We start from the raw sequence: 25,527 nt of genomic DNA on the forward strand, positions 1-25,527 counted from the left end.
GGTCCTGCAGGAAATCCAGGACTGTACCAACCGGGCAGTTAACTGGGTCCTGCTGGCGCTCTCCACACCAAGAGGTGAAAAGTTTCCACCTCGCGGCATATAACTTCCTCGTGGAGGGAGCTCTGGATCGGAGGATGGTCTCAACGACCTCAGCCGAGAGACCAGAATCTATGAGCTGGGCCCCCTCAGAGGCCAAGCCCACAGCCTCCATAGCTCTAGACGGGGGTGAAAGATCGACCCACTCGCCTGAGAGGGCAGATCTCTCCTGATCGGTATCTCTAGGGGAGAGCCGTTGAGGAGAGACACTAGGTCCGCAAACCATACCCGGGCCGACCAGAACGGGGCTATTAGCAGGAGACTGAGCCCGTCCCGGCGAACCCTCTCCAGAACTCCTGGGAGCAGAGCGATCGGGGGAAAAGCGTACAAGCGTGACCTCGGCCACGGATGTACCATCGCATCCAACCCCAGCGGGGCTGGATGGCTGAGAGAGAACCACAGCGGGCAGTGTGATGTTTCTCGAGAAGCAAATAGGTCTACCTCGGCAAGACCGAAATGTTTCCATAGGAGTTCCACCACCTCAGGGTGAAGACTCCATTCCCCGGGCCTCGGCCCTTGTCTTAACAGGATGTCTGCCCCCTGATTTAAATACCCCGGGAGATAAAAGCTCTCAGAGAAAGAATTTTCCCCTGGGACCATAGAAGGATCTGACGTGCCAGTTTGTAAAGCGGGCGAGAACGCAAACCCCCCTGATGGTTGATATAAGAAACCACCGATGTGTTGTCTGTCTGGACAAGAACATGGTGGCCCCTTAGGTCTGGGAGGAAGTGTTTCAGAGCCTGAAACACCGCCAACATCTCTAGGCAGTTTAAGTGCCAAAGACGATGATGGTCCTCCCACAGACCCTGAGCCCACCCGTGAGAGAGGCATCTGTCATTAGCATAACGCGACGACAAGGAGCTCCTAACACAGGGCCTTGGGACAGAAACCAAGGATCTTTCCACATGATCAGGGCGTGATGACACCGTCGCAAACTCACGATCATGCGAAGCGGATTTCCCCTCGGGGAGAATCCCTTGGTCCTGAGCCACCACTGTAACAGTCTCATGTGCAAGAGGCCAAGAGGTATCACGTTGGACGCAGCTGCCATGAGACCTAGCAGTCTCTGGAACTGTTTTACAGTGGATGACTGGCCTAGCTTGACCTGATCTACTGCAGCGAGAATCAAAGCAATACGAGCAGGTGACAATCGTGCCTGCATCGTCGTTGAATCCCACACTACACCTAGAAAAGTGGTTCTCTGTAATGGAGAAAGAACACTCTTTTTGGCGTTGAGCCTCAGCCCCAGTCACTTGATATGAGCAAGAACGACATCTCGGTGCCGAACCGCCTGTTGTTCCGATTGAGCTAGAATCAAGCAATCGTCTATATAGTACAGAAAGCGGATGCCCTGTAACCTCAGCGGGGCTATAGCAGCATCCGTACACTTCGTGAATGTTCGGGGTGACAGTGCTAGGCCGAACGGAAGAACCCGATATTGGTACGCTTCGCCCCCGAAAGCGAACCTCAGGAACTTCCTGTGTTGAGGGAGGATAGATACATGGAAGTAAACGTCCTTTAGATCTATCATGACAAACCAGTCCTCGGATCTGATTTGAACATCCCCAGTGACAGACACAGCGCCCTGTAACGTACTGGCAGGGAACAGCTGGTCTGGGCACTCCACAACCCTCCTCGGAGGGGGCGAGCGTCCCTCGGGAAATCGCTCGCCAAGTCTCTCTACGCCCTGTGAAGGCAGGGTTAGTAGAGCAGACCACTGAGGGCATCGGAAAAGACAGGGCACCGTGTTCTTGTGCAGTGAACTCAGGTCTTTCACGATAGGGACCACCCTCAGAACCCTGACGTTCAGCACGTCAGGATTTTTTTTTTTTCGATGAAGTAGTATCCTAACTCCCTGCTGGGTGGGGGACCCATTCCGCCAGGAACTCTACTAAGGGAACCAGCCTCTCGAGGCTGGCCTCCGGATGAACATCCCGAGTGACAGACACAGCGCCCTGTAACATACTGGCAGGAAACAGCTGGTCTGAGCACTCCACAACCCTCCTTGGAGGGGGCGAGCGTCCCTCGGGAAATCGCTCGCCGAGTCTCTCTATGCCCTGTATAGGCAGGGTTAGTAGAACAGACCCCTGAGGGCATCGAGAAAGACAGGGCACCGTGTTTTTGTGCGGTGAACTCAAGTTTTTCCCGATGGGGACCACCCTCAGAGTCCTGACGTTCAGCCCGTCAGGACTTTTTCGACGCGGCCTTTCTGGCGACAATGACTGTCCTCAGATCAGTCCTGCCCCGAGAAGGCCGCGCCGGAGAGCACCCCGCCTCGTCCCTCCAGTTTCTCTGCAGGGGGGCACGAGACGTGACACTCCGCTTCTGCTGTGCTCTTTTTGAAGACGAACTCGACGAAAGACTTTGCTCTGGTTGAACATTCTGCGTGACAGACACAGTGCCCTGTAACGGCGCACCGGCAGGGAACGACTGGTCTGAACACACTAGAACCCTCCTTAGAGGCGGCGAGCGTCCCTCGGGAAAGCACTCGCCAGACCCTTCTACGCCCTGTTTCGGCAGGGTTAGTAGGACGGGCCCCTGAGGGCGCCGGGAGAGACAGGGCACCCTTAAGGGAGGTGAACGCAAGTCTCTCTCGGCGGGGAGCCCCCTCAGATTTCCTTTGAGCAGGTCGGCCTGAAAAGCCTGCATAAAAGTCATCGTATGCAAACATGCAGCCGCCTGCCGAGCCACCGAGTAAGCCTTCCCCACCAGCACAGAGGTATATATATTTATTTATTTATTTATTTTTTGGTGGAAGAGCCGGTGCTTTAAGTGAAGACGATGAAGCAGGAGAGAGATAGCTCGCAAGCGTCTCCTCCGCCTACAGTATCGTCACATAACCAGCAGATTTAGCACCAACAATGTTACCATAAGCATTGGACTGATTTGTGTAAATTCTGCTTGAAACCGGTCTAACCCAGGTCTTTGAAAACTCAGCAGAAGATCTGGGAAGAACGGTAAGCACCGGCTAGAAGGTTGAGGTCGTGCAGACAGAAATCTATCATCTAGATTGCTTTTAATTCTAGAAACCTGTCTATCAGCTGGCCACTCGATACTGTTATTTTTTTTTTTTTTTAGCTTTTCAACAGCCCGAGATAATACATCCATCAAACCTTCTTCATTTGCAGTATAATGTGATAAACTAGTTTTCTCTGATAATAAACTTTCGACATCCAGCTCCTCAGAACTGGAAAATCTCAATTCAACATCATCATGTGCCTCCACCCGGGCAGAAGTAACCGCCGCAGCGCGTGCTTCCAGAGCCGGGTGAGAGGCACTAGATCTCGTCGGAGATAGCTGAGATAGGGCGGAGCCCGTCTCAACGTCGCCAGCGAGATCCATCTGCGAGCCCCAAGACAAGCGCCGCCGCTCTGCCTCAACAGAAGCGGGACCCGAGCCTCGGGGAGCTCGCAGCAAATCACTCTCCTCGAAGAGCGATCACCGCGAGCGCAGAGTTCTCAAGGGAAAACGCTCGCAATGCTGACAATCGACTCCCTCGAGAGCCGACTGGGCATTGCTGCACTCCCAAACAAGCCACACTTAGCTCGTGTGAATCCCCACCCGTGATGTGCCGAGTACAGGGGGGAACACACTTCTTATACTGCTCGCTCATATTGGTTTTTTTATATAAAATATATATAGTGAAAACTCCTGACAAAACAGACAAACACAATCGACAGATTCAGACACACACAGAGCTGCTGAAGTAACTAAAAGCTGGCGTGTTGTGTATTGGGGATATTTATAGCTTCCTGGTCGATGACGTCACTCGCCGTACGCTCATTCTCTCCATTGACTGATTTTATTCATGCTTCAGACGCGTCACGCTGAGGGCGTTCCCACTGCGATTTCACGCAGCGGTAGTCCCTGAAGGGGAACAGATGTTAAGTGGCATCAGTGCTGTGGAAAAATGCTGTTAAAACGGATTCTGGCACCAGATAATCTGAAAAATGTATTTAGTTGATACATAATAAGGTTATCCACCTTTTTAGTTTCAGAGAAACAACAGTTTATCTTTCCAAAAGATACCGTAACTCTGCCGTAGCCACACCCAACTTAATCACTTGCATTTTATGCATCTTATGCACTTAATTAATTTATCATTCATGGTATTCTTTTAACACTTGTGTTGATTACTCTTGTTTACCTTTTTGTTAATAAAATGTATTTGTAACTACACTCTTAAAAATAAAGGTTCTTCAAAGGTTCTTTGTTGGGGTATATGGTTCCATGAAGAACCTTTTACATCCAAGGAACCTTTCCATTGCACAAGAGGTACTTTAGATTGTAAAATGGTTCTTCAACAATGTGAGGTCACATGAGATTGATGGTGGAGTAAATTTGTGTCCCATACAATGATTTATTTGTGGCGGCATGCCACAATCTCTGCACTGACCGCCACAAAAAGATTTGAAGTGTTAGTTGATGATTACAGAATTTTTTTTATAGATCTGTAATGAGATGAGTTTGTAAACTTGTTTTCCGCCTAAATAAAAGCTGGACTGCAGTTTCCGTCAAAATAAAAGCTCACGTGCATGTAGCATTTGCATTTAATGATTTTTTGATCATAACAGCTCTTCAATGTATATGTTAAAATATAATTATTATCATTAATTAACAATAATAGTTTCAGGCTCAAGAGTGTGCAGCAGAAACCTTTTGCTTTATGTGATTTTGTGTGAATTTACAATTTTGTCTGCATGCCTAACAGTTTACATTGCATTATTACATTTGTATTCATACACTGTCATGTAATTTGACCAATTAATTAAATAATAATACAGACTGCAAATAAAACATAATACACCGCTATGTTAATTCGCGCAAACTATTGTTATTGGTTGTTTTGCCGTTTTACTTTGAGCATGATTGGTTAATCTGTCTGTCTTCCAGGAAACTGTCCAATGAGAATGTGAGCGGCTCTGCGCGCCTATTTTAAGTTTGAAAATACGTCCGTTACTCTCGGTCGGTAAACAGCTGCTGCTTGCGTTGATTACTCGGTCAGACCTGGATTATTTTATATCTGCCTGTTGAATTCCTACATTTTGAGCGAATTTTGATATGTCAATGAAGAACAAAGCTGGAATGTGAACGGAGGAATACAGGCGATATCAGGTAAGAAAACATTTTTCTAACGTTTAGGGACACGGGTAACGGTCATAGGCTTAACGTTACTGCAACCTCATAAGATAAATAAGTTATCTCTGTGTGTGTTTTTGTACTGCTTCACCATTAGCGTAGCGATATTAGCACGTATTTCAATGTAATGTTAGTACCATCTGACATTGCTGTGTTTTGTTGTTGGTAACCTTATGTGTTTAATGTTGTCAGCAAACGTTAGTTTAAAACTCAAACGCATAAGAGGTAAAAAAAAACGTAATTTATTCGTTAGAAGTATGTTTACATAACCTCTTCAAACACTGATAACGATATTGAAAATATATTTGTTTACATTATTATTATATTTTTTAGATCAAGCATTGGAATAAGATTTTTATCGGGGGAGAACACCCAACAGAAAGACCCATTCACAAACTACAGTAAGTTAATTTTAACCACTGTTCAAAAACCTACACTAGGATTAATGTATAGTGTTAAGTATGATTTTCATCTTTAAAGTAGGACATTTAACATTACTGATAGAAAGTCTGAGTAACTTTTTGTCTTTTTTTCTGCTGAAGTGGGGCACTGAAATCAGTCCTTTCTTTAATCACTGGAAACCATTAAGGGAAAGACCCTCAGACGTGTCATAATAGGATAAATGCTGCTGCAGGTAAAATTATTTGATGGTTTGATTTTGGTGTAAGTTACCTATTGGCTTTTTTTTGTGTGTGCTTCCCTTCCCAGACAGCAAAATGTATTTGGGCCAGATTTGGGCCAGGTCTTCATTAGCATTTGGCGCAGATCCGCTAAACGGACCTGGGCCGGGGTCATTCTTTCCAACGGCCCAATACCGGAACAGGTTGGAATTACGGATCAGAGACAGATCTGGGCCAGCACTGGCCCAGTACAGTTATTAATGCCATGACATGTGGTGCAGATCTGGCCCAGATCCGTGACTCATATTTTACATCTGGGGCTCATCTGGCCCTGGTCTGTGATTCATATTTGGGCTATCAGACAATTAAGGCACAAACACCCAGACAATTTGTAATTTTCAAAAAACTTTTTTTATTTTAATCACATTTATTGCTCATTAGTTGGGTGTGACCGGGCACGGTGGCCACCCCCACGGTCGCATGCCAGATTAAACCACCTGATGTTATACTGGTTTATCTCGGTGTCTGTGGCTTTGTCAGACATGCGATTCTTCCTCACTGCTCCAGTAAGACGTACAAAAAGGACAACAAAGCAAAGAAACAAAGAGTAAATATTAGATCCAATATTCAAAGATTCTTTATTACATGACATTATTGTACAATGCTTGCACAAATAAATAATAATAAATGTGACTAAAGTGGTGTAGAATGAGTAGTATTAAGGTAAAAGAGTATCAGCACTAAAGAGCACGTAGATGTGAATTTGAGAACTTGTACAATAAATATTCATACTTGGACGTGAACATTTACACTCACAGCTCCAATGTGAAAACCTGTCAAATTAAAATCTGAAGTTGAATGTTGAAATTTGCACTCGCAGACAAAAGTCACAAACCTGTATTTTGAATCTGAAGCTGCAGACAAGCAGTCACAAATGTGTAAAATGCCATTCACAGAAATACAATGACAGACACAAACTTGTAATATATATTTGCATTTAATCGCAATACAACCTCAATTAGACACTTGTAACTTCTCAAATCTGTCACTGCAATTTCAAATTTCGCGCCTTGAATTTTGCTACTCTTTTCGTGCAAGTTGCAAAACTAACTTGTGCACTTGCAACTCAGTGGCAGTAAGAGAGAAAGGGGGACGCTCTGAAAAGCTAACATGACTTAATGCATTAGACTGATGTTTAAAGAAATAAATGATATTATAAAACTCAGTAAACACAATACTAATAATGCAATCAACAGAAAAGCCGATGAGCACAGAATATGACTAAATATGACCAAATTTGTGTTCAGAGCAAATAAACCTGCTGCCTGTGTTTTATTAATAATTTATAACGAATCGTGTTTTATTTTTTATAACTGTTGGTCCATTAAGCCTCATTAAGCGTTTTCTATGGGAGGGAGAAAACACCCCCCCCCCCCCCCCTTCTCTCTCGCCGCCACTGAGTTGCGAAAAAACAGTAGCAAAATTCAAGGCGCGAAGTTTGCAATTGAAATTGCAGTGACAGATTTGAGAAGTTGCAAGTGCCTAATTGAGGTTGTACTGCGATTAAATGCAAATATATATTACAAGTTTGTGTCTGTCATTGTATTTCTGTGAATGTCATTTTACACATTTGTGACTGCTTGTCTGCAGCTTCAAATTCAAAATACAGGTTTGTGACTTTTGTCTGTGAGTGCAAATTTCAACATTCAACTTCAGATTTTAATTTGACAGGATTTCACATTGGAGCTGTGAGTGTAAATGTTCACGTACAAATATGAATATTTATTGTACAAGTTCTCAAATTCACATCTACGTGCTCTAGAGTGTTGATACTCTTTTACCTTCATAGAGTAGTGAGTGAATGAATGAGAGAGTGGTGATTAAGTAAAGTGAAAGGCATCTATATATAATACTTACGAGCCATAATAGCCTTGGTTGGTTATGATGTTTTTGGTATCTCTTCCACCAATGAAGGCCAGCATTCCCACCTGTGGAAACAAGAGACTAAATTAGTGAGAAGTAAAAGATTGATAAATGATAGAGAGGTATGGGCAACATATTCATAGACAGTATATTTTGATTTACAGGATAACAAAAGTAGATATCCATAAATCCCTCTGTAATTATTTCTCCATCTAATATGTGAACACAATGAAAAAATAATTTTGAACCTAATGAGAGAAAATGTTTTTGCCTGCCGTGTCTAGATCGTCTTAAGAGGATTTAGCATTTCAAATTTATGCATTAAATTATTATTAGTATGACTGTATTATTATTATTATTATTGTTGTTGTTATTATTATTATTAGGGAAGGCCTACTTTTATTGTTAAATTGATAGGCTATTATTATTATTAATATGCCACGCAATAATTTAACTGCGCATCACCGCATAGACACGCTGGGAGGATAATAATATTATATAGGAGCTTTGCTTGGGCTGAAAATTATCTAAAAACATTTAACGTTAGATCGATTATACAATGAATTATAGACCTATAATTAAAGTTATTAACAGCCTATAAATAGTATGTCCGAACACTGCAATAATCAGTCATCAATGGAAATTAAAAACCGCTTTAGGCAATTTCACAAACAGCTTGTTTAACAAATTAATAAAAGAGGCACATCGCAGTGGCTTAGAAGACGTGGGTAACGTTAATATGGTTTATCCATTTTGCAACACGAACTGGAGGTAAGCAACAGTAATTTGCAGGTAGTTTGATAGCTAACATATCGACATATCACATATATGTCGCACTCTACAGCCGGTATAATACAGTGAGAATTGACATGATACTGACGTCGAACTAGTTTACTGTATTTGGACGTGGGAAGTCATAATTTGTTATTGTTGCAGTTGCTAGCAGCGGTCACCGCTGGTAACGTTTGTGGGTAGGCTAACGTTATACGATTTAGCAGATAACACACAATGGACACGATATTCAGCAATTTTGGAGAATAATAAGCAAATATCACCCATTCAGCCTTAAAGCATGTTCACATTAGTTGTGGATGTTTAAAATAACCTATACTACCAGCTAACCGCCTGCTACTACCCAGCTTATCTGACACGTCTCAGGTTGTAAGAATGTCAGTGTAAACGTTTGTAAACTTTTATTTTTAATATGATTATGTAACAGACTAATATGAAATCAACACCAGTTTACTTTTATAATGTACTTACTAAATTATACGTGTATAATGCACTTACCAATTAGCAGAGACGGTGCAGCCTGCACTCTTCCACTCTTGTCAACGGGTTTATGTGGGGTGCCGCCCGCGCGTCCGGTCTGCGCAGCTCGCGCGGCTCCGGTCCACAACCGGCAGGCGGACTCAATTCAGTTGTGGCGCGTATGGTCTGCGCAGCTCGCACGGATCCGGTCCAAACCCGCCAGGCGGACTCAATTCAGTCGTGGCGCGTATGGTCTGCCCCGGATCGGCGCCGCACCCGCCGGACGGACTGTCACAGTCGAAGCTACAGACAAGTCTGGCGCAGAGTTGGTGCAGATCTGCATATTGAGTGCGACTGCTGCGCGAATCTACTGATTCGAAAACGGACCTGGCACAGATGTAAATGCTGTCTGGGTTGCTATTATACACATTTCTGATGGGATTGCCATGCTTTAAGTGTATGTTTACATTTTTAATCATGTAATAACAGTCTCAAAGATGACATTACTCAGTTCATGTTGTGTGAATGTTATAATGGCAAACGTTTTAACAATTTAAATCAATTTTAAGATTGTTTAAAGGAATGGTAAAAAAAAACAAAACTGCTTTTTAAGGACTTTTCATTGAATAATTTTTTCTTTCCCCCCTTCAGATTAGCCAAGTATCCAGCTGATTACTGGCAATTTGGTGGAGGATTATTCTTTAGCTGCTACATTGCACTATCACTTCTGGTACGGATTCATTGACCTTTTGTGTTATTTTTTTATTTGACCTAATTTAATAAATTTCTTATAATTAGTACAATGTATGGTTAGGATTCTGAATTAAAACAGTGTAATGTTTCTCCACAAATATTATCAGAAATATACGGAGCCCCCAGGGGTCAGGCAAAAATTGTTGAAACAATATAAACCTGCATTGAAAGATATGTCAAAGAGCAACAAACCACAACCCTCTCAGCTCAACACCAAAATTTGTTGATTTCATTGTACTTAATATTTTAAAAATACCTGCATGTAATTACAGCTGTAATTAATATTAATATTCCTAAAGACCTCTTAGCCGAATCACACAATAGCAGCTAAAGTGTTTTACAATACAACATCAACACAATAAGTACATTGAAACCATAGGCCCCAAGTATGCTCTTTTTAGATATAATATTGTTAAAACAAAAAATATATATATATATATATATATATATAAAAATCACCATAAAATACTGTGTGTTTGTTTTCACAGGATCCTCCACACCCAACCCCAGCCATCGTCCTAAAGGACTGCGAGAATGGGAACCCTTTAGCCAGTGGCAGTGTTTCCATTAGGATGGATGGAGAGGACATGGTTGAAGATGAGGGGCATTGATGTTTCCCTGGGTGTTAGCCTGCTCTACTCGATGTATCAAATCTATAATGTCGCCTACCCAAAGTGCCTGAGAAAGACATTGTTGTTTTTTGAGGCTTTTGTTTTTAAAGGAGTGGACCAGTCCCTATTTGTGTGAAGAGAGTTTATAATTTCCTGTAGTACAGTTCTGTCTTCTGCTATTTTCTCTTACAATGGGATTTTACAAGGGATGGCTCACCCAAAAATGAAAATTATCATCATTTACTCACCAGCAGCCATCAACTGTCTGGTTACCAACATTCTTCAAAATATCTGTTGTGTTCAACAGAAGAAAGAATTGTGTGCAGGTTTTGAACAACTTGGGGGTGAGTAAATGATGATTATTTTCATTTTTGGGTGTGCTATCCCTTTAATTATAAGCGAAACAGAAACCAGGCATTGTTAACCATGTTCTCTCCATCCTTCCAACTATCTCTTTAATACTTTAACGTTGACTCAATTTTCTTTTAGAAACAAACTCTGTTATATTATTTTCATGTTATCACTGTGAAGCTGCTTTGATACAATCTGTATTGTAAAAAGCGCTATATAAATAAAGGTGACTTGACTTGACTTTAAGTTGCAGTTTTCATTTGGAGTGGACTGTTTATTATTGTAGAGTCTGGTTTATTTGTTGAGTCTGTTTTCTGCTGATATCTGGTTTATTTTAGTGTTTCTGCTGTCTTCACGTTTTAAATTAAAACGTCTGATTCATTGAAATTAAATGTATAATGAAATGTTTGTCTGATTCATGAAATGAATACATTTGGCCATAGGTCATAAAAATAAAATAATTTTTATTCCTGCATTTTCTTTGTATGTTTGTTTACTATGGGTGTCAAAAAACCTTTACATAAATGGTTCTACAAAGAACCTAATAAAGTGACATGAAGAACTGTTATAGGTTCTTTAAAGAACCTTTGAGAAGGGTTCTTTGCAGTTCCGAAAAAGGTCCTTTATACCTATAGGTATAAGATTCAGGGAAGAAGGAGGCGGGAACCGGCGAACATTCAACATTCAAAGATTCCCCCAACACTCTCCCCCATTCTCACTAGGCTACTACCTTAATGTGAAGAGTATTTTCTTATTACTTCCTTTGATAAGCAAGCATACTACATCACAGAAAGTGCTGGGAATATTTCAGTTCTCATCTTGTTTTATTTCAGACCTTAAACACATGGCTCAAACATACAAAACAATGATGAGTCAAACAAGTTCCAGCCCAGCTCAACACACCTGTGTGTAATTATCAAGTGCTCCTGAAGATCTCAGTTGGCTGCTTCAGGTGTGTTTGATCAGGGTTGGAGCTGAACTTTACAGGAAGGTTGATCTCCAGGAACAGGATTGAGCTCCTCTGCTTTACATGTTACTAACATCTCATGAATCCTTCTTATTGGTCAATGATAAACTCCCTTCAGTTTACATCAACTTTATTTGTTCAAGCATCTTTGATTGTTCTTTACTGTCAAGGTGAACCTCTTAGCTGGTGCCCCACAATTTAAGAAAGAAAGTAATTAACACTCTCACTCTTATCTTAGGTGACGTGTGACCAAAAGCGCAAAAAAATATTGGTGCCAAGTGTGAGAAGCACTACATTATACTACTCATTTGGGATGAAAGACATCTCATATAGAAGACATTAAAATGATTAAATAAAACACCCAAAAGTGACTGTGTGAACTGCAGTTTCCTAATGTCAAAATAAAAGGAAAAAGTGATTGCTATGAAATGTTTGATATTTTTTATGAAGAGTGGCTTCAGTTATGGGCTATGGAAACACCTTGTTGGAGAGCGTGCCTGTGATGACCAGGGCGTTTCTGCTGGGTTTGCATTCGAATGTTGGTTCTGTTGATCCTCCTTAAAATATTCCTGAGGAATAATTCTGGCCTTCTGAGAGCACCCGGGTTCAGGAAAGGAAAATAAGCAGGAAATGCAGGAATCGTGGTGGAGTTGGATGCAGATTATCAAGGGGTGGTGATGGCGCAGTGGATAAGACACATGCCTTTGGTGTGAGAGACCCGGGTTCGACTCTACTGTGAGACACTTAACCCCTAGTTGCTCCAGAGGTGTGCGACCTCTGACATATATATCAAATGTAAGTCGCTTTGGATAAAAGCGTCAGCTAAATGAATAAATGTAGATTAAATAGAGCTCAAAGATTCAGCCCACTGACTGGAAAACTGTTCTGAAGTATTGTTATCTCACTTCGCCACAAACTGGATGGACTGCAAGCCAATGTGAGTTTCATTCACATATATAGAGACATTCACAAGATGGTGTTCACTAAAACTTGTCTGGATGACTCAATTGATGACAACAGTTTACAGATTGAGGGCTTTGGATCACCTATCTGAATGAACAGAGAGAATCACACAATAGTTTACAGGTGTGTGTTTACAGGACATTTTGTGCAGCACAGCAATAGTTTGGCATACAATTTGTAACTCAGGTATTGAACTCTGTATGTCCTTTTTATCTTCCTTGTGAGTTTTGTAAAGTGTTTTTTTTTTTATTGTTCCATATATATATATATATATGATCACCCATCTCTTGCACAGCGCGAGCGCGTACCGTCGTTCGTGACTCTCCTATTCAAACTCGTTCATCCAAATGAACTAATCTTTTCTTGAGTCATTTCGTTCATTCAACGAACGAAATGTCTCGAAAAAAGATTTGTTCATTTTGAACGAGTCTTTTTCAGAGTCATTTTGTTCATTCAACGAACAAATGACTCGAAAAAAGATTTGTTCATTTTGATGAACGAGTTCGAACAGGATCACGAACGTGCATCACAGAACAGAGCAAGGCGAGCATTTGTGCTTATAAAACGTAAAGTTTTTTATTTATTTTTGAAATGACCGATCGTTTCACTAGATAAGACCCTTATTCATCGTCTGGTATCGTTTAAAGCCCTTTGAAGCTGCACTGAAACTGTCATTTGGTCCATGAAACGTTTGTGACCTGTTGAAGTCCATTATATGGAGAAAAAGCCTGGAATGTTTTCATCAAAAACCTTAATTTCTTTTCGACTGAAGAAAGAAAGACATCTTGGATGACATGGGGGTGAGTAAATTATGAGCAAAAGTTTTTTTAAAAGTGAACTAATCCTTTAACGTTATCTTACTATCTATTTATAACTTATAGAAAGAGTGCAACATTATAAAGTTACATGTATTGCAAAATACATAATGATTTGAGGAACAAGTTTGTAGTCAAAGTATGGGCAGGCCATAGTCAATGTAAAGCATATTGTTGATGTTTCGTCCCTATTAGTGAATGTTCCATAACTGTTTATAATCCGCCGTCATCGGTGGTCCTGCTTACTAGCCTGCGCAATCACGGCAGGCTCCGCTGTGGGGGAGGAGCTGTGGAGGGAGGAGCTGTGGGGGGAGGAGCTGTGGAGGGAGGAGCTGTGGAGGGAGGAGCTGTGGAGGGAGGAGCTGTGGAGGGAGGGCTGTGGAGGGAGGATCTGTGGAGGGAGGAGCTGTGGGGGAGGAGCTGTGGAGGGAGGATCTGTGGAGGGAGGATCTGTGGAGGGAGGAGCTGTGGGGGAGGATCTGTGGAGGGAGGAGGGAGGATCTGTGGAGGGAGGATCTGTGGAGGGAGGAGCTGTGGAGGGAGGAGCTGTGGGGGAGGAGCTGTGGGGGAGGGCTGTGGAGGGAGGATCTGTGGAGGGAGGAGCTGTGGAGGGAGGAGCTGTGGGGGAGGATCTGTGGAGGGAGGATCTGTGGAGGGAGGAGCTGTGGGGGAGGAGCTGTGGAGGGAGGATCTGTGGAGGGAGGATCTGTGGAGGGAGGAGCTGTGGAGGGAGGAGCTGTGGGGGAGGAGCTGTGGGGGAGGAGCTGTGGAGGGAGGATCTGTGGAGGGAGGAGCTGTGGAGGGAGGAGCTGTGGAGGGAGGATCTGTGGAGGGAGGAGCTGTGGGGGAGGAGCTGTGGAGGGAGGATCTGTGGAGGGAGGAGCTGTGGAGGGAGGAGCTGTGGGGGAGGAGCTGTGGGGGAGGAGCTGTGGAGGGAGGATCTGTGGAGGGAGGAGCTGTGGGGGAGGAGCTGTGGAGGGAGGATCTGTGGAGGGAGGAGCTGTGGAGGGAGGAGCTGTGGGGAGGAGCTGTGGAGGGAGGAGCTGTGGGGGAGGATCTGTGGAGGGAGGATCTGTGGAGGGAGGATCTGTGGAGGGAGGATCTGTGGAGGGAGGAGCTGTGGGGGAGGATCTGTGGAGGGAGGATCTGTGGAGGGAGGAGCTGTGGGGGAGGAGCTGTGGAGGGAGGATCTGTGGAGGGAGGAGCTGTGGGGGAGGAGCTGTGGGGGAGGAGCTGTGGAGGGAGGATCTGTGGAGGGAGGAGCTGTGGGGGAGGAGCTGTGGAGGGAGGAGCTGTGGGGGAGGAGCTGTGGAGGAGGAGCTGTGGAGGGAGGATCTGTGGAGGGAGGAGCTGTGGGGGAGGAGCTGTGGAGGGAGGATCTGTGGAGGGAGGATCTGTGGAGGGAGGAGCTGTGGGGGAGGAGCTGTGGAGGGAGGAGCTGTGGGGGATGAGCTGTGGAGGGAGGATCTGTGGAGGGAGGGCTGTAGCGTAGCAGAGAGCAAGGGGGTTGGACATGTAAGTTGTGCTTGTTCAAATTTTCAGGCTAAGTCAACATTTTCTCAAAACTCCCTACTGCTGCTTTAATCCTTGTCTTTGAAATCGTGATGTATGCTGTGTCTGCGACACTAGTGGCGCCTACCAGAATTATAAAAATAAAGCATATTTTCAAACAACCTTTAAAATACTTCAAATATATTGAAATAGTTGAAGGCCACAGGTCCGGGCAGTGTATGTGCTAAAACGCTGAATCACTGAATGTCTTAAGTGGACTATTTTGTTCAATAAAGACTAAAAATCACCTGTAAGTTAATGTGAACTAATGCTCAAAGTTACTGGTGCTCCTTTCCATAATGGAAGATGGCACACATTCTTTGCAACCCTAGTTTTGAGTTGATGCCCCTTGGGTGGTGTTTGCAGTAAGAGCAGTTAGGTGCTTCACGAATCATTATAAATCTACTCGGCTGTTGTGGCCTAATGATTATGGCTTAGTCAATGATTTTTTACATCAGCTGCAGCGGTTGGAAAGATGCTGACCTGAGTGTAGATGATAGCTGTCATCCAGAAGCGCTTGGTTGGTCGTGGCACTGACAGCATGGCCCACAGGAAGATGAGGATGGGCAGGAAGAGTGTGAGCAGAGAGGCAGACACCATGTGATTGAAGATAATCACAAAGTAACAGAACATCTCCGACTGAGACTCCATCAAATTGTAGAGAGCAAAGATGAGACGCACACCACATGGTAATGAAGAGAAGAATCTCTCAGACTCCTCAATCTCTGGAATATCAAATATTCTGTATAAAGGAAGTGAAAACATAGAAATTAGAAAACGGCCTTCTGAAAACCACCATATTTAAAGTGTGTGTCTGGTGTGTGTTTTTGAACTGATGCAGTGTTTCCAAACCTGGTCCTGAGTAACCAGGGGACTATACTGCCGGAAGGATGGAATTGAATGATTTTACTTCAAAAAAGTAACATTATAATACATATATTTTATATATATATATATATATATATATATATATATATATATATATATATATATATATATATATATATATATATATATATATATATATATATATATATATAAAAACTGTCATAATAGTCATAACTGTCATAAAAAAAATATTTGGGTAAACTATTCATTTTAAGGAGCACACACATAAGCAAGCTATCAAAAGTAGCTGTATCAAAAGAACAAGCTATCAAACAGCAGTCAAGTAAATATTTTTAACTATATAAACTGCGTGCGTGTGTGTGTGTGTGTGTGTGTGTGTGTGTGTGTGTGTGTGTGTGTGTGTGTGTGTGTGTGTGTGTGTGTGTGTGTGTGTGTGTGTGTGTGTGTGTGTGTGTGTGTGTGTGAGTGTGTATCACTTGTTAAGCAGCAGTTCGCTGGCAGTAAGTGCTCTGGTCTCTTGATTGAGCATTCTGGACTCTGGGATCTCCTCATCTTTTCCCTCATGCAGATGATTCAGTTCGGGAACTTCTGGCAGCACAATGTTGGGTGTATTTTCTTCATTTACCCATCCATCTGTTATCTTTTCAAATCTTCCATCATGATCATTCAGCTCTTCGTTGTAATCAGGATTTCTTATGAGGAATACATTAATCAACAACAGAAATTACTCACTCTTGTATAAGTGCGTGCTAACAGAGAGTTATTGTACAAGGCACAGAAAGTGGTTATTTTGTTGTGTTACACAGTGAGAAAAGAAGAAACTGATGTTTACTGGGGCAGGACATCTCCATTGTTGCAGTGCTGGACAGCATCCAGTTGCGTAAGATCCAGGGCATCCAAGTCTTCTTGAGTTGGCTGGCGTGTTAGTAGAAGAGTGTCGTCAGTCTGGCAGCTGAAAACATACAAAGGTAAATTCAACATGATACAGTGTTCGCAAACCATTTAATTTTCATAATGTAACATTAGAGTGATATTTTACCTTCTAGACGCTTATGCTCTACCAATTTGTCATCCCTGCTGATAGCTGCTGGATGTGTAAAAGTGTACCACATTTTAAGCATCAGGATGGATATCCTTGGTGAGAGAACTGGGATAAAATCTGTTTGATTTTTGAAACTGCTTACTGATAAAGTGCTTGGAGAGCTGAATTTTGATCAACAACTCCATATTAAAGAATGGATGGCTGAGTATGACTATGATTTTCCATCTTGGATGATAACGGCTGACGTAAGGGAATGGCATGAAGAAGAAGTGGACTTTTTTGGAGTGGACATCTCCCCTAAAGGTAGCTGGCGGTCACTGTACAAACGCCCCATTAATAAACTCACTGGTGACTTACAATGGAGGATTGTACATCCAAATGTAGGGGTGGATGGTCCATTTTGTTCTGAAAATGAAACCATTTTTCATCTTTTTGTGCAATGTGCATGTTTGGGTGATTTGTATTCTTTTTTATCTCAATGGGTGTCATCTTTAGGTGAAGATTTATCTCATCAACTGTTCATTTTTGTGACAAAATATTATGTTAGTCGTAAAAATGTTCTGAGCCAAACTCACTATTTAGAAAACAAGGAAAAATAATATGCTTGGTGAAGATCCATTAGATCCGGTGCGTACCAATGTTTGGGAATACTTGGACTCTCTCTCATCTCTCTCTCTCTCTCTCTCTCTCTCTCTCTCTCTCTCTCTCTCTCTCTCTCTCTCTCTCTCTCTCTCTCTCTCTCTCTCTCTCTCTCTCTCTCTCTCTCTCTCTCTCTCTCTCTCTCTCTCGCGCATGTGCTGAGTGACTGTGGGGAGCGTGCGAACGGATGAGTGTGTGTGGCGGTCATGAGTGAGTTTCAAACCTTTCCTTCTTTTCTGGGTTTATTTCTTTTGAATATTGCTTTGGATTAGAGGACAGTCGAGGACAGAGAGTCGGAGTGCTGACTCATGTCAGCATAGCTGATAGAAATAGTCATACTGTATCCCCAAAAGAACAATTTTCGACAACTTATTTTTGTTTAGAGACATGATAATGGACAATTGGATAATTGGAAATCTGGCATGATAATTGGAAATCTTTCAAAAAGCAACATCTGCTAAAACTAATTGGGATAAGTGCACATCCCTGCTACTGGGTGCGTGGCAAAATATAGACCCTCCTCGGCTTCCACAACAATGTAAATGGATTAAGGATGGTTTTAAAGTTCTTGGGGTATATTTGGGAACTGACCCCTACATGGAAAAGAATTGGGAAGGTCTGGCTGATAAAGTTACAGGGAGACTACAAAAGTGGAGGTGGATCCTTCCAAAGTTATCTTATAGAGGGAGATGTTTAATTGTTAATAACTTGGCAGCCTCAATGTTGTGGCACAGGTTTACAGTTTTGGATCCTCCTGAAGAAATACTTGTTACAAAGTTTTGTCGATTTTTGGGGGGGATGGATTTCATTGGCTTCCTCTTGGAGTTTTATATCTCCCAGCTATTGAAGGAGGACAAGGACTCATAAATTTACAAGCAAGAATTAAAACAATGAGACTTCGAAACATTACAGAAATTGCTATACTGATCAGATAAGATCCCCTGGGTTGCATATACCTTGTCTATTCTACAAAATATGGGAGGAATCGGAATAGATAAGCAGTTGCTCTTAATTGAAAAATCTTTTGTCTCGAAAGTAAGTTGTTCTCTTTTTAAAATTTTATGAGTCTGTGATCAAAGCTTGGCAATTGTTAAAAAAGGTTAGAAAGGAGAGTGAACATTATGATGTGTTGGAACCATAAACAAGCTCATCGATTTCAATTACAGTAGTTGATACTGGAATAGCTACTGTAATGGACTTAATTGACTTGAGGTCAATGGCATGTGACTAGATCAATAGCTGACCAAGTTGGGCTTAGACCAGAAAATATGTTGAAGGGTTAATTGAGGATCTTAAAAAATATTTTCCTCAATCTTTCTTGACCTTTGTAAACAATTCTTTTGAAAATGGTGCAAAGTCTTTGACTTTCCAGATCTTAGAGTAGAAATGCATCTTATATTGGATGAAGATGTAAATAATACTTTGATATTAAAGGGATTTAAAGATGTATTGTTTCAAAATGTGCAAAATAAAAAAAATATGGAATGTGTGTGAAATCTTTTTTTATGCTCAATTGAAAAGACGTACTGATACTAAATGGAAAGAATATTTATCAATTTCTTCAGAAATAACTCCATCATGGAGGTCTTTGTATAAACCCCCTATTCATATGAGATCTGGAGATCGTCCTGGTTGCGTATGCAACCCACCGTTCCCTGAAGGAGGGAATGGAGGACGTAGTCGACGGTCGACTGAATTGGGATCGCGCTAGATAGCCTATCATCTTCGATTACTATTGAACGAGCCAATGGAATTTGGCGTGCGTGATTTGCATCACACACTCCGCCCCCGCGGCGCGGGTATAAATACGGAAGTGGATGCACGCACTAGTTGCTTTTCGCTGAGGAGCCGAGAGTAACCCGGGGTCAGCGGAGGTCCAGCGGTAGTGGCAAGGGGACTACGTCCTCCGTTCCCTCCTTCAGGGAACGGTGGGTTGCATACGCAACCAGGACTTCCCTATCAGTCGATAACGTCAGAAGTAGTCGAAGGTCGACTGAATTGGGATCACCCGTTGAACATCTTGAAAAAGACGCACTCACACCCGTGTTGCTCTTTTAGGAAATAGGACCGTCACCAGTGCCGGAGCACACAGGGAATGACCGCGGCAAACACTGAATAGTCTTATAACAAACAGTGAAGCACTCACATCTCGCCCTCTAACCAACCGTCAACACACAAACAAACAATAGAAATTTGATGCTGTTAAAACAGCAGTTGAGAGCTGAGAAGCTCGCGATCACCGCTGCACCACGCTGTAGAACACCAACACTGGAGAAGTCTTCCCGTAAGAACACCAACACACTCGCTCGTTGAATACAACAGCACTCTTCAGAGACATCAAAGACGAACGGCTCCGAAGCGAAAGGCAACTAGTGCGTGCATCCACTTCCGTATTTATACCCGCGCCGCGGGGGCGGAGTGTGTGATGCAAATCACGCACGCCAAATTCCATTGGCTCGTTCAATAGTAATCGAAGATGATAGGCTCTCTAGCGCGATCCCAATTCAGTCGACCGTCAACTACGTCTGACGTTATCGACTGAAAGGGAACTCCAGTGGAGAATACTCCATTGTGCTGTGGCAACAAATAGTTTTGCTTTTAATGCAATGGTTTTATGTGCATGTCCGTTTTGTAATATTCTTGATACGATTCATTTTTCAGGATTAACTCCTGTGTTTGAACTGTTGGATAAAATATTCACTGAACTTGGGTTTATGTTTACAAAAAATCTGTTTATTGTGGGCTTGAAGTACAAGAAAGAATGGAAAGCACAATGCACTCTTGGTAACTTTCTATTAGGGTAGGCAAATTTTGCAATTCTAAAATCCCACACGTGTAAAAATGAGGGGGAAAATATTGATTTGGTTGGAATGTTTAAATCATTAGTAAAGTATATTAGTAATTAGGTTTCTGTAGAATATGCCTATTCTAAAAATTAACTAATAATTTGAAAAATGCTCTTGTGGTGAGAAATGTGTTTGGATAGTTATGGTTTAAATTGTAAAATAGTGATTTTATTTATTTATTTATTTATTTATTTTGTTCTTTGTTTCTTCTCTGTGTGTGGAGAAAAGACTGGTTTTTAAATTAGTTGTTTGATTAAATTAGTTGTTTGACACTTTTTTGATCAAAAAAGTATCTCTCTCTCTCTCTCTCTCTCTCTCTCTCTCTCTCTCTCTCTCTCTCTCTCTCTCTCTCTCTCTCTCTCTAGCGATGTCAATTTTCAATTTCGTCAATTTTTCTCTCTCTCTCTTTCTCTCTAGTAATGCCACGGTTTTGAGACTGTCTGCATTTGAGACTGATTGCAGTTTTAAGCAGCTTTAGCTTCCATTTGATGTCTTAAGGCAAAGTGAAATCATCATAAAGCTTGTCTTGCATTGACATGGTTGGAATACTTTATATGTTGGGTAAATTAATATGTTGTTTCAGTCAGGTAAGCCAGAATAATACATATACATTTATTTTATTTTTTATGTAGTTTTTTTTGTTTTACCAGTTAATTACACCACATGATCGTACCCACTGTTTGCTTTCTACTTCAGTATATTCATCCTGAGGTCACTAGATTCTGTGAGCACTACACAAAAACGTTCTCTGTCACCCCATTCGAGTTTGCACACTCATACTTATACATGTATAATGTTATTAGCATACCTGGATAGGCTGCTGCCCCATGAGTGGACACTGGTGAGTTTGACGTAGCCACACGGGTAACTGCTCATAGCTGGAGGTGTGGAGATTATTTCCTGTATGTCCTCTTTGGCCTTGTCCAATGATGCCTCTGTGTCTTGTCTGGAGAGCCAGTTTTTGTAGAACTGATGAATACTGTCATGAGTGACATCCCTGCCCTAAACAGCGAGAAGTGTCATTTCAACTTCAATTATTTTACCAATAATAGTTCCTTGACATCACAGCCTGACAAAGCCACACTTGACAGCTTGTCACAGTTGTAATAAAATTAAGTCTAATAGATTCTCCATTTAGATTTTATATGAAACCTCTACAGAAATAAGTCATAATATTTAGTAATGTTATGATGTGTAGGTGCTAAAGCATGCAATTTATTCTTGGCACTGGCATTATTTCTTCTGCTCATCAGTGCTGTTTATAATGCAGAGGCTGTTTAACCTTTTCTCCACTACAGCGCTTTCAAATTCAACATTCAGTGTAGAATTCAAATGAGTGTAAAACATTTTTAATTTGTGTGTCTGTGTCGATTTGGACATAGGATATCAGGGGCGTTTTTTCACAAGGTAGTTATAGGAACTCAGTTATAGGCACTATCCAGCAGGGTGGTTCCCCGAAAACTAAATGTTCCCCAAGGGCCGTTTTCCTGGTTGCATTGGCACCGCCAGTGTTTGTAGGCCTGAGCAAATATGGGCAGAACTCTTTACTGCCCCAGTACTTCCGAAATCCTTTTAAAGGTATAAATGTGAATTAAACGTGCCTTCATCATCACAGTATGTTAATGCCTATCTAGTGCAAGGGTTTCATCAGTATGCTGATTGAAGACCGTTGGGACACTCCAGGCACAGGGCGGTTCTGTCGGGAGAGACAGTGTCGTTTGCACCTCAATGACACGTCTGTATCATTTGCTTCACATGACGTATGCTTTCAACTACATACTTTTTATTTACTAGTGTGTTCTAATATGCATCTATGCCATGTTTGGTCTCATCTGACTGCTTATACACTGAACTGAACGGTGGTGAACTTAATAGAGATATTAAAGTATCCTAATGTACAATACTATTGCTTAAACATGCATTGAGGAGAATATGTAAATGTTCTTCTCCCCTTCTTGATCACCACCCATTAAAACATTTCTGGCAAAATATGTTCTTGTGCAATGTAGTTACAGGGTAATTTTGACATTTTGACAACAAACCAAATTTTTTTTTATTACACAGTATATTTGATAAGGTAAGTACTAAGTACTACATGGTACGTTCTAAATTAAAATCATAGCAGAAACTAATTTTTTTGGCTTAACGTAAAAGCCAATACATTCAATTTTTATCATACTGTGCTTACATACAGCTATATATATACAGGTCCTTCTCAAAAAATTAGCATATTGTGATAAAGTTCATTATTTGCCATTATGTAATGATAAAAATTAAACTTTCATATATTTTAGATTCATTGCACACCAACTGAAATATTTCAGGTCTTTTATTGTTTTAATACTGATGATTTTGGCATACAGCTCAAGAAAACCCAAAATTCCTATCTAAAAAAAATTAGCATATTTCATCCGACCAATAAAAGAAGTGTTTTTAATACAAAAAAAGTCAACCTTCAAATAATTATGTTCAGTTATGCACTCAATACTTGGTCGGGAATCCTTTTGCAGAAATGACTGCTTCAATGCGGCGTGGCATGGAGGCAATCAGCCTGTGGCACTGCTGAGGTGTTATGGAGGCCCAGGATGCTTCGATAGCGTCCTTAAGCTCATCCAGAGTGTTGGGTCTTGCGTCTCTCAACTTTCTCTTCACAATATCCCACAGATTTTCTATGGGGTTCAGGTCAGGGGAGTTGGCAGGCCAATTGAGCACAGTAATACCATGGTCAGTAAACCATTTACCAGTGGTTTTGGCACTGTGAGCAGGTGCCAGGTCGTGCTGAAAAATGAAATCTTCATCTCCATAAAGCATTTCAGCAGATGGAAGCATGAAGTGCTCCAAAATCCCCTGATAGCTAGCTGCATTGACCCGGCCCTTGATAAAACACAGTGAACACCAGCAGCTGACATGGCACCCCAGACCATCACTGACTGTGGGTACTTGACACTGGACTTCAGGCATTTTGGCATTTCCTTCTCCCCAGTCTTCCTCCAGACTCTGGCACCTTGATTTCCGAATGACATGCAAAATTTGCTTTCATCCGAAAAAAGTACTTTGGACCACTGAGCAACAGTCCAGTGCTGCTTCTCTGTAGCCCAGGTCAGGCGCTTCTGCCGCTGTTTCTGGTTCAAAAGTGGCTTGACCTGGGGAATGCGGCACCTGTAGCCCATTTCCTGCACACGCCTGTGCGCGGTGGCTCTGGATGTTTCTACTCCAGACTCAGTCCACTGCTTCCGCAGGTCCCCCAAGGTCTGGAATCGGTCCTTCTCCACAATCTTCCTCAGGGTCCCGTCACCTCTTCTCGTTGTGCAGCGTTTTTTGCCACACTTTTTCCTTCCCACAGACTTCCCACTGAGGTGCCTTGATGCAGCACTCTGGGAACAGCCTATTTGTTCAGAAATTTCTTTCTGTGTCTTACCCTCTTGCTTGAGGGTGTCAATGATGGCCTTCTGGACAGCAGTCAAGTCGGCAGTCTTACCCATGATTGCGGTTTTGAGTAATGAAACAGGCTGGGAGTTTTTAAAAGCCTCAGGAATCTTATGCAGGTGTTTAGAGTTAATTAGTTGATTCAGATGATTAGGTTAATAGCTCGTTTAGAGACCCTTTTCATGATATGCTATTTTTTGGAGATTTTGGGTTTTCATGAGCTGTATGCCTAAATCATCAGTATTAAAACAATAAAAGACCTGAAATATTTCAGTTGGTGTGCAATGAATCTAAAATATATGAAAGTTTAATTTTTATCATTACATTATGGAAAATAATTAACTTTATCACAATATGCTAATTTTTTGAGAAGGACCTGTATATATATATATATATATATATATATATATATATATATATATATATACACACACGTTTAATTTACAACCCACAGATGTCAAAATTACCCTGTAACTACATTGCACAAGAACATATTTTGCCAGAAATGTGATAATAACTTTTATATACAACAGACGTACAATTTTTGCCTGGAATATATTAACAGAATAGGTACCTGTTAGTTTTAAAATAATTACATTATAAATAATTTGCTTGTATATCTGCTTGTTACCCCTTTATTACCCAAAACTTAACATATTGTTCCCTTATACCTACACGGAGGTACACTATAATTACAGAAACGTACACCGTAATTCCGGTTTACTTACGTAGTTGTTTGCGGGTCGTAATATATAGTGTTACCAGTTAGTTTGTGGAGTAAATATATATATTAGGGTTAGGGTTATATGTTTCGTGTGTGTTCGGCCAATCAGCGTACAGTAACGTCACTGTAGTTCCTATAGCGTTGGTTTAGACAGACTCTGAAGTAGGAGCTAAATTAGTTCCTCCAAAAGGAGTTCCTAGAATTGAAATCGTTCCTGTTTCCCGCGGTGAAGAACTATGAAAAGGTTCCTCTGGTGTAAAAACCCTAAAATCTGTTTTTTAAGTGCATAATGGCGTCATCAATATTGTTGATCCATATCGGTGGTAGAGAGACTACATTTTTTAAAGCATATTTCTTCTAAATTAAATTTTCAATTGACCACATATGGATATTCACAAAAATTTGGATTTGAATTTAACAAATTGAACATAGATTATGAGAAAAAAATTCTGCTCACTGTTTTACTCTTGTGTCTATATTTTTATACATATTATTAATCAGTAATATCAGTAAAAATGTGTTAGGTCAGCCAGGCACTCAGTTGTCCAGATGGAAGCATTACTTTATAGGGCTGAAGTCATGACATGAAGCCAAGTAAAATATATCTGGCAGAATATTGACATCACCTTGTTCTGTTGAATGCTCAGTAGAGTTTTCTCAAGGCGAAGCACCTTAGAGATGTTCAAGCTGTCTTTACAGAGCGACTTCAGACCTGATATTGAATCCTCAGTAAGATAGAGAACGAAAACCCAAAGAAACTTCACCGTATCAAGTATTCTCTTAAATATGTGCTCTATAAGAAAAGGAGAGACAAATTAGAAAATGGTTAAAGAAAATAATTACAATATCAATGATTAAATGCATTTGTGCAAGATCAAGATATGTGCTAATTTGTAAAATCTGAATAATTAAACATCTGTGTCACCAACTTGAATGAATGCATGGTGGCAAGTCAAAAAGT

General features: G+C 41.5%; 1 protein-coding gene across 1 annotated transcript in view; it reads right to left on the bottom strand.

Annotated features, from left to right (window-relative positions):
- The window catches only part of LOC143747042 (piezo-type mechanosensitive ion channel component 2), a 148,781-nt gene that overhangs the window by 45,370 nt on the left and 77,884 nt on the right, over positions 1–25,527 (bottom strand). The window contains 5 exon segments of the mRNA XM_077239493.1: positions 15,524–15,782; positions 16,366–16,581; positions 16,722–16,841; positions 21,225–21,418; positions 25,193–25,359. Of these exon segments, the coding sequence (XP_077095608.1) occupies positions 15,524–15,782; positions 16,366–16,581; positions 16,722–16,841; positions 21,225–21,418; positions 25,193–25,359 (956 nt within the window).

The sequence above is a fragment of the Siphateles boraxobius genome, unplaced genomic scaffold, assembly GCF_051911475.1.
Source record: "Siphateles boraxobius isolate OS27281-9 unplaced genomic scaffold, OSU_SipBor_1 100, whole genome shotgun sequence".
Classification (NCBI taxonomy): Eukaryota; Metazoa; Chordata; class Actinopteri; order Cypriniformes; family Leuciscidae; genus Siphateles; species Siphateles boraxobius.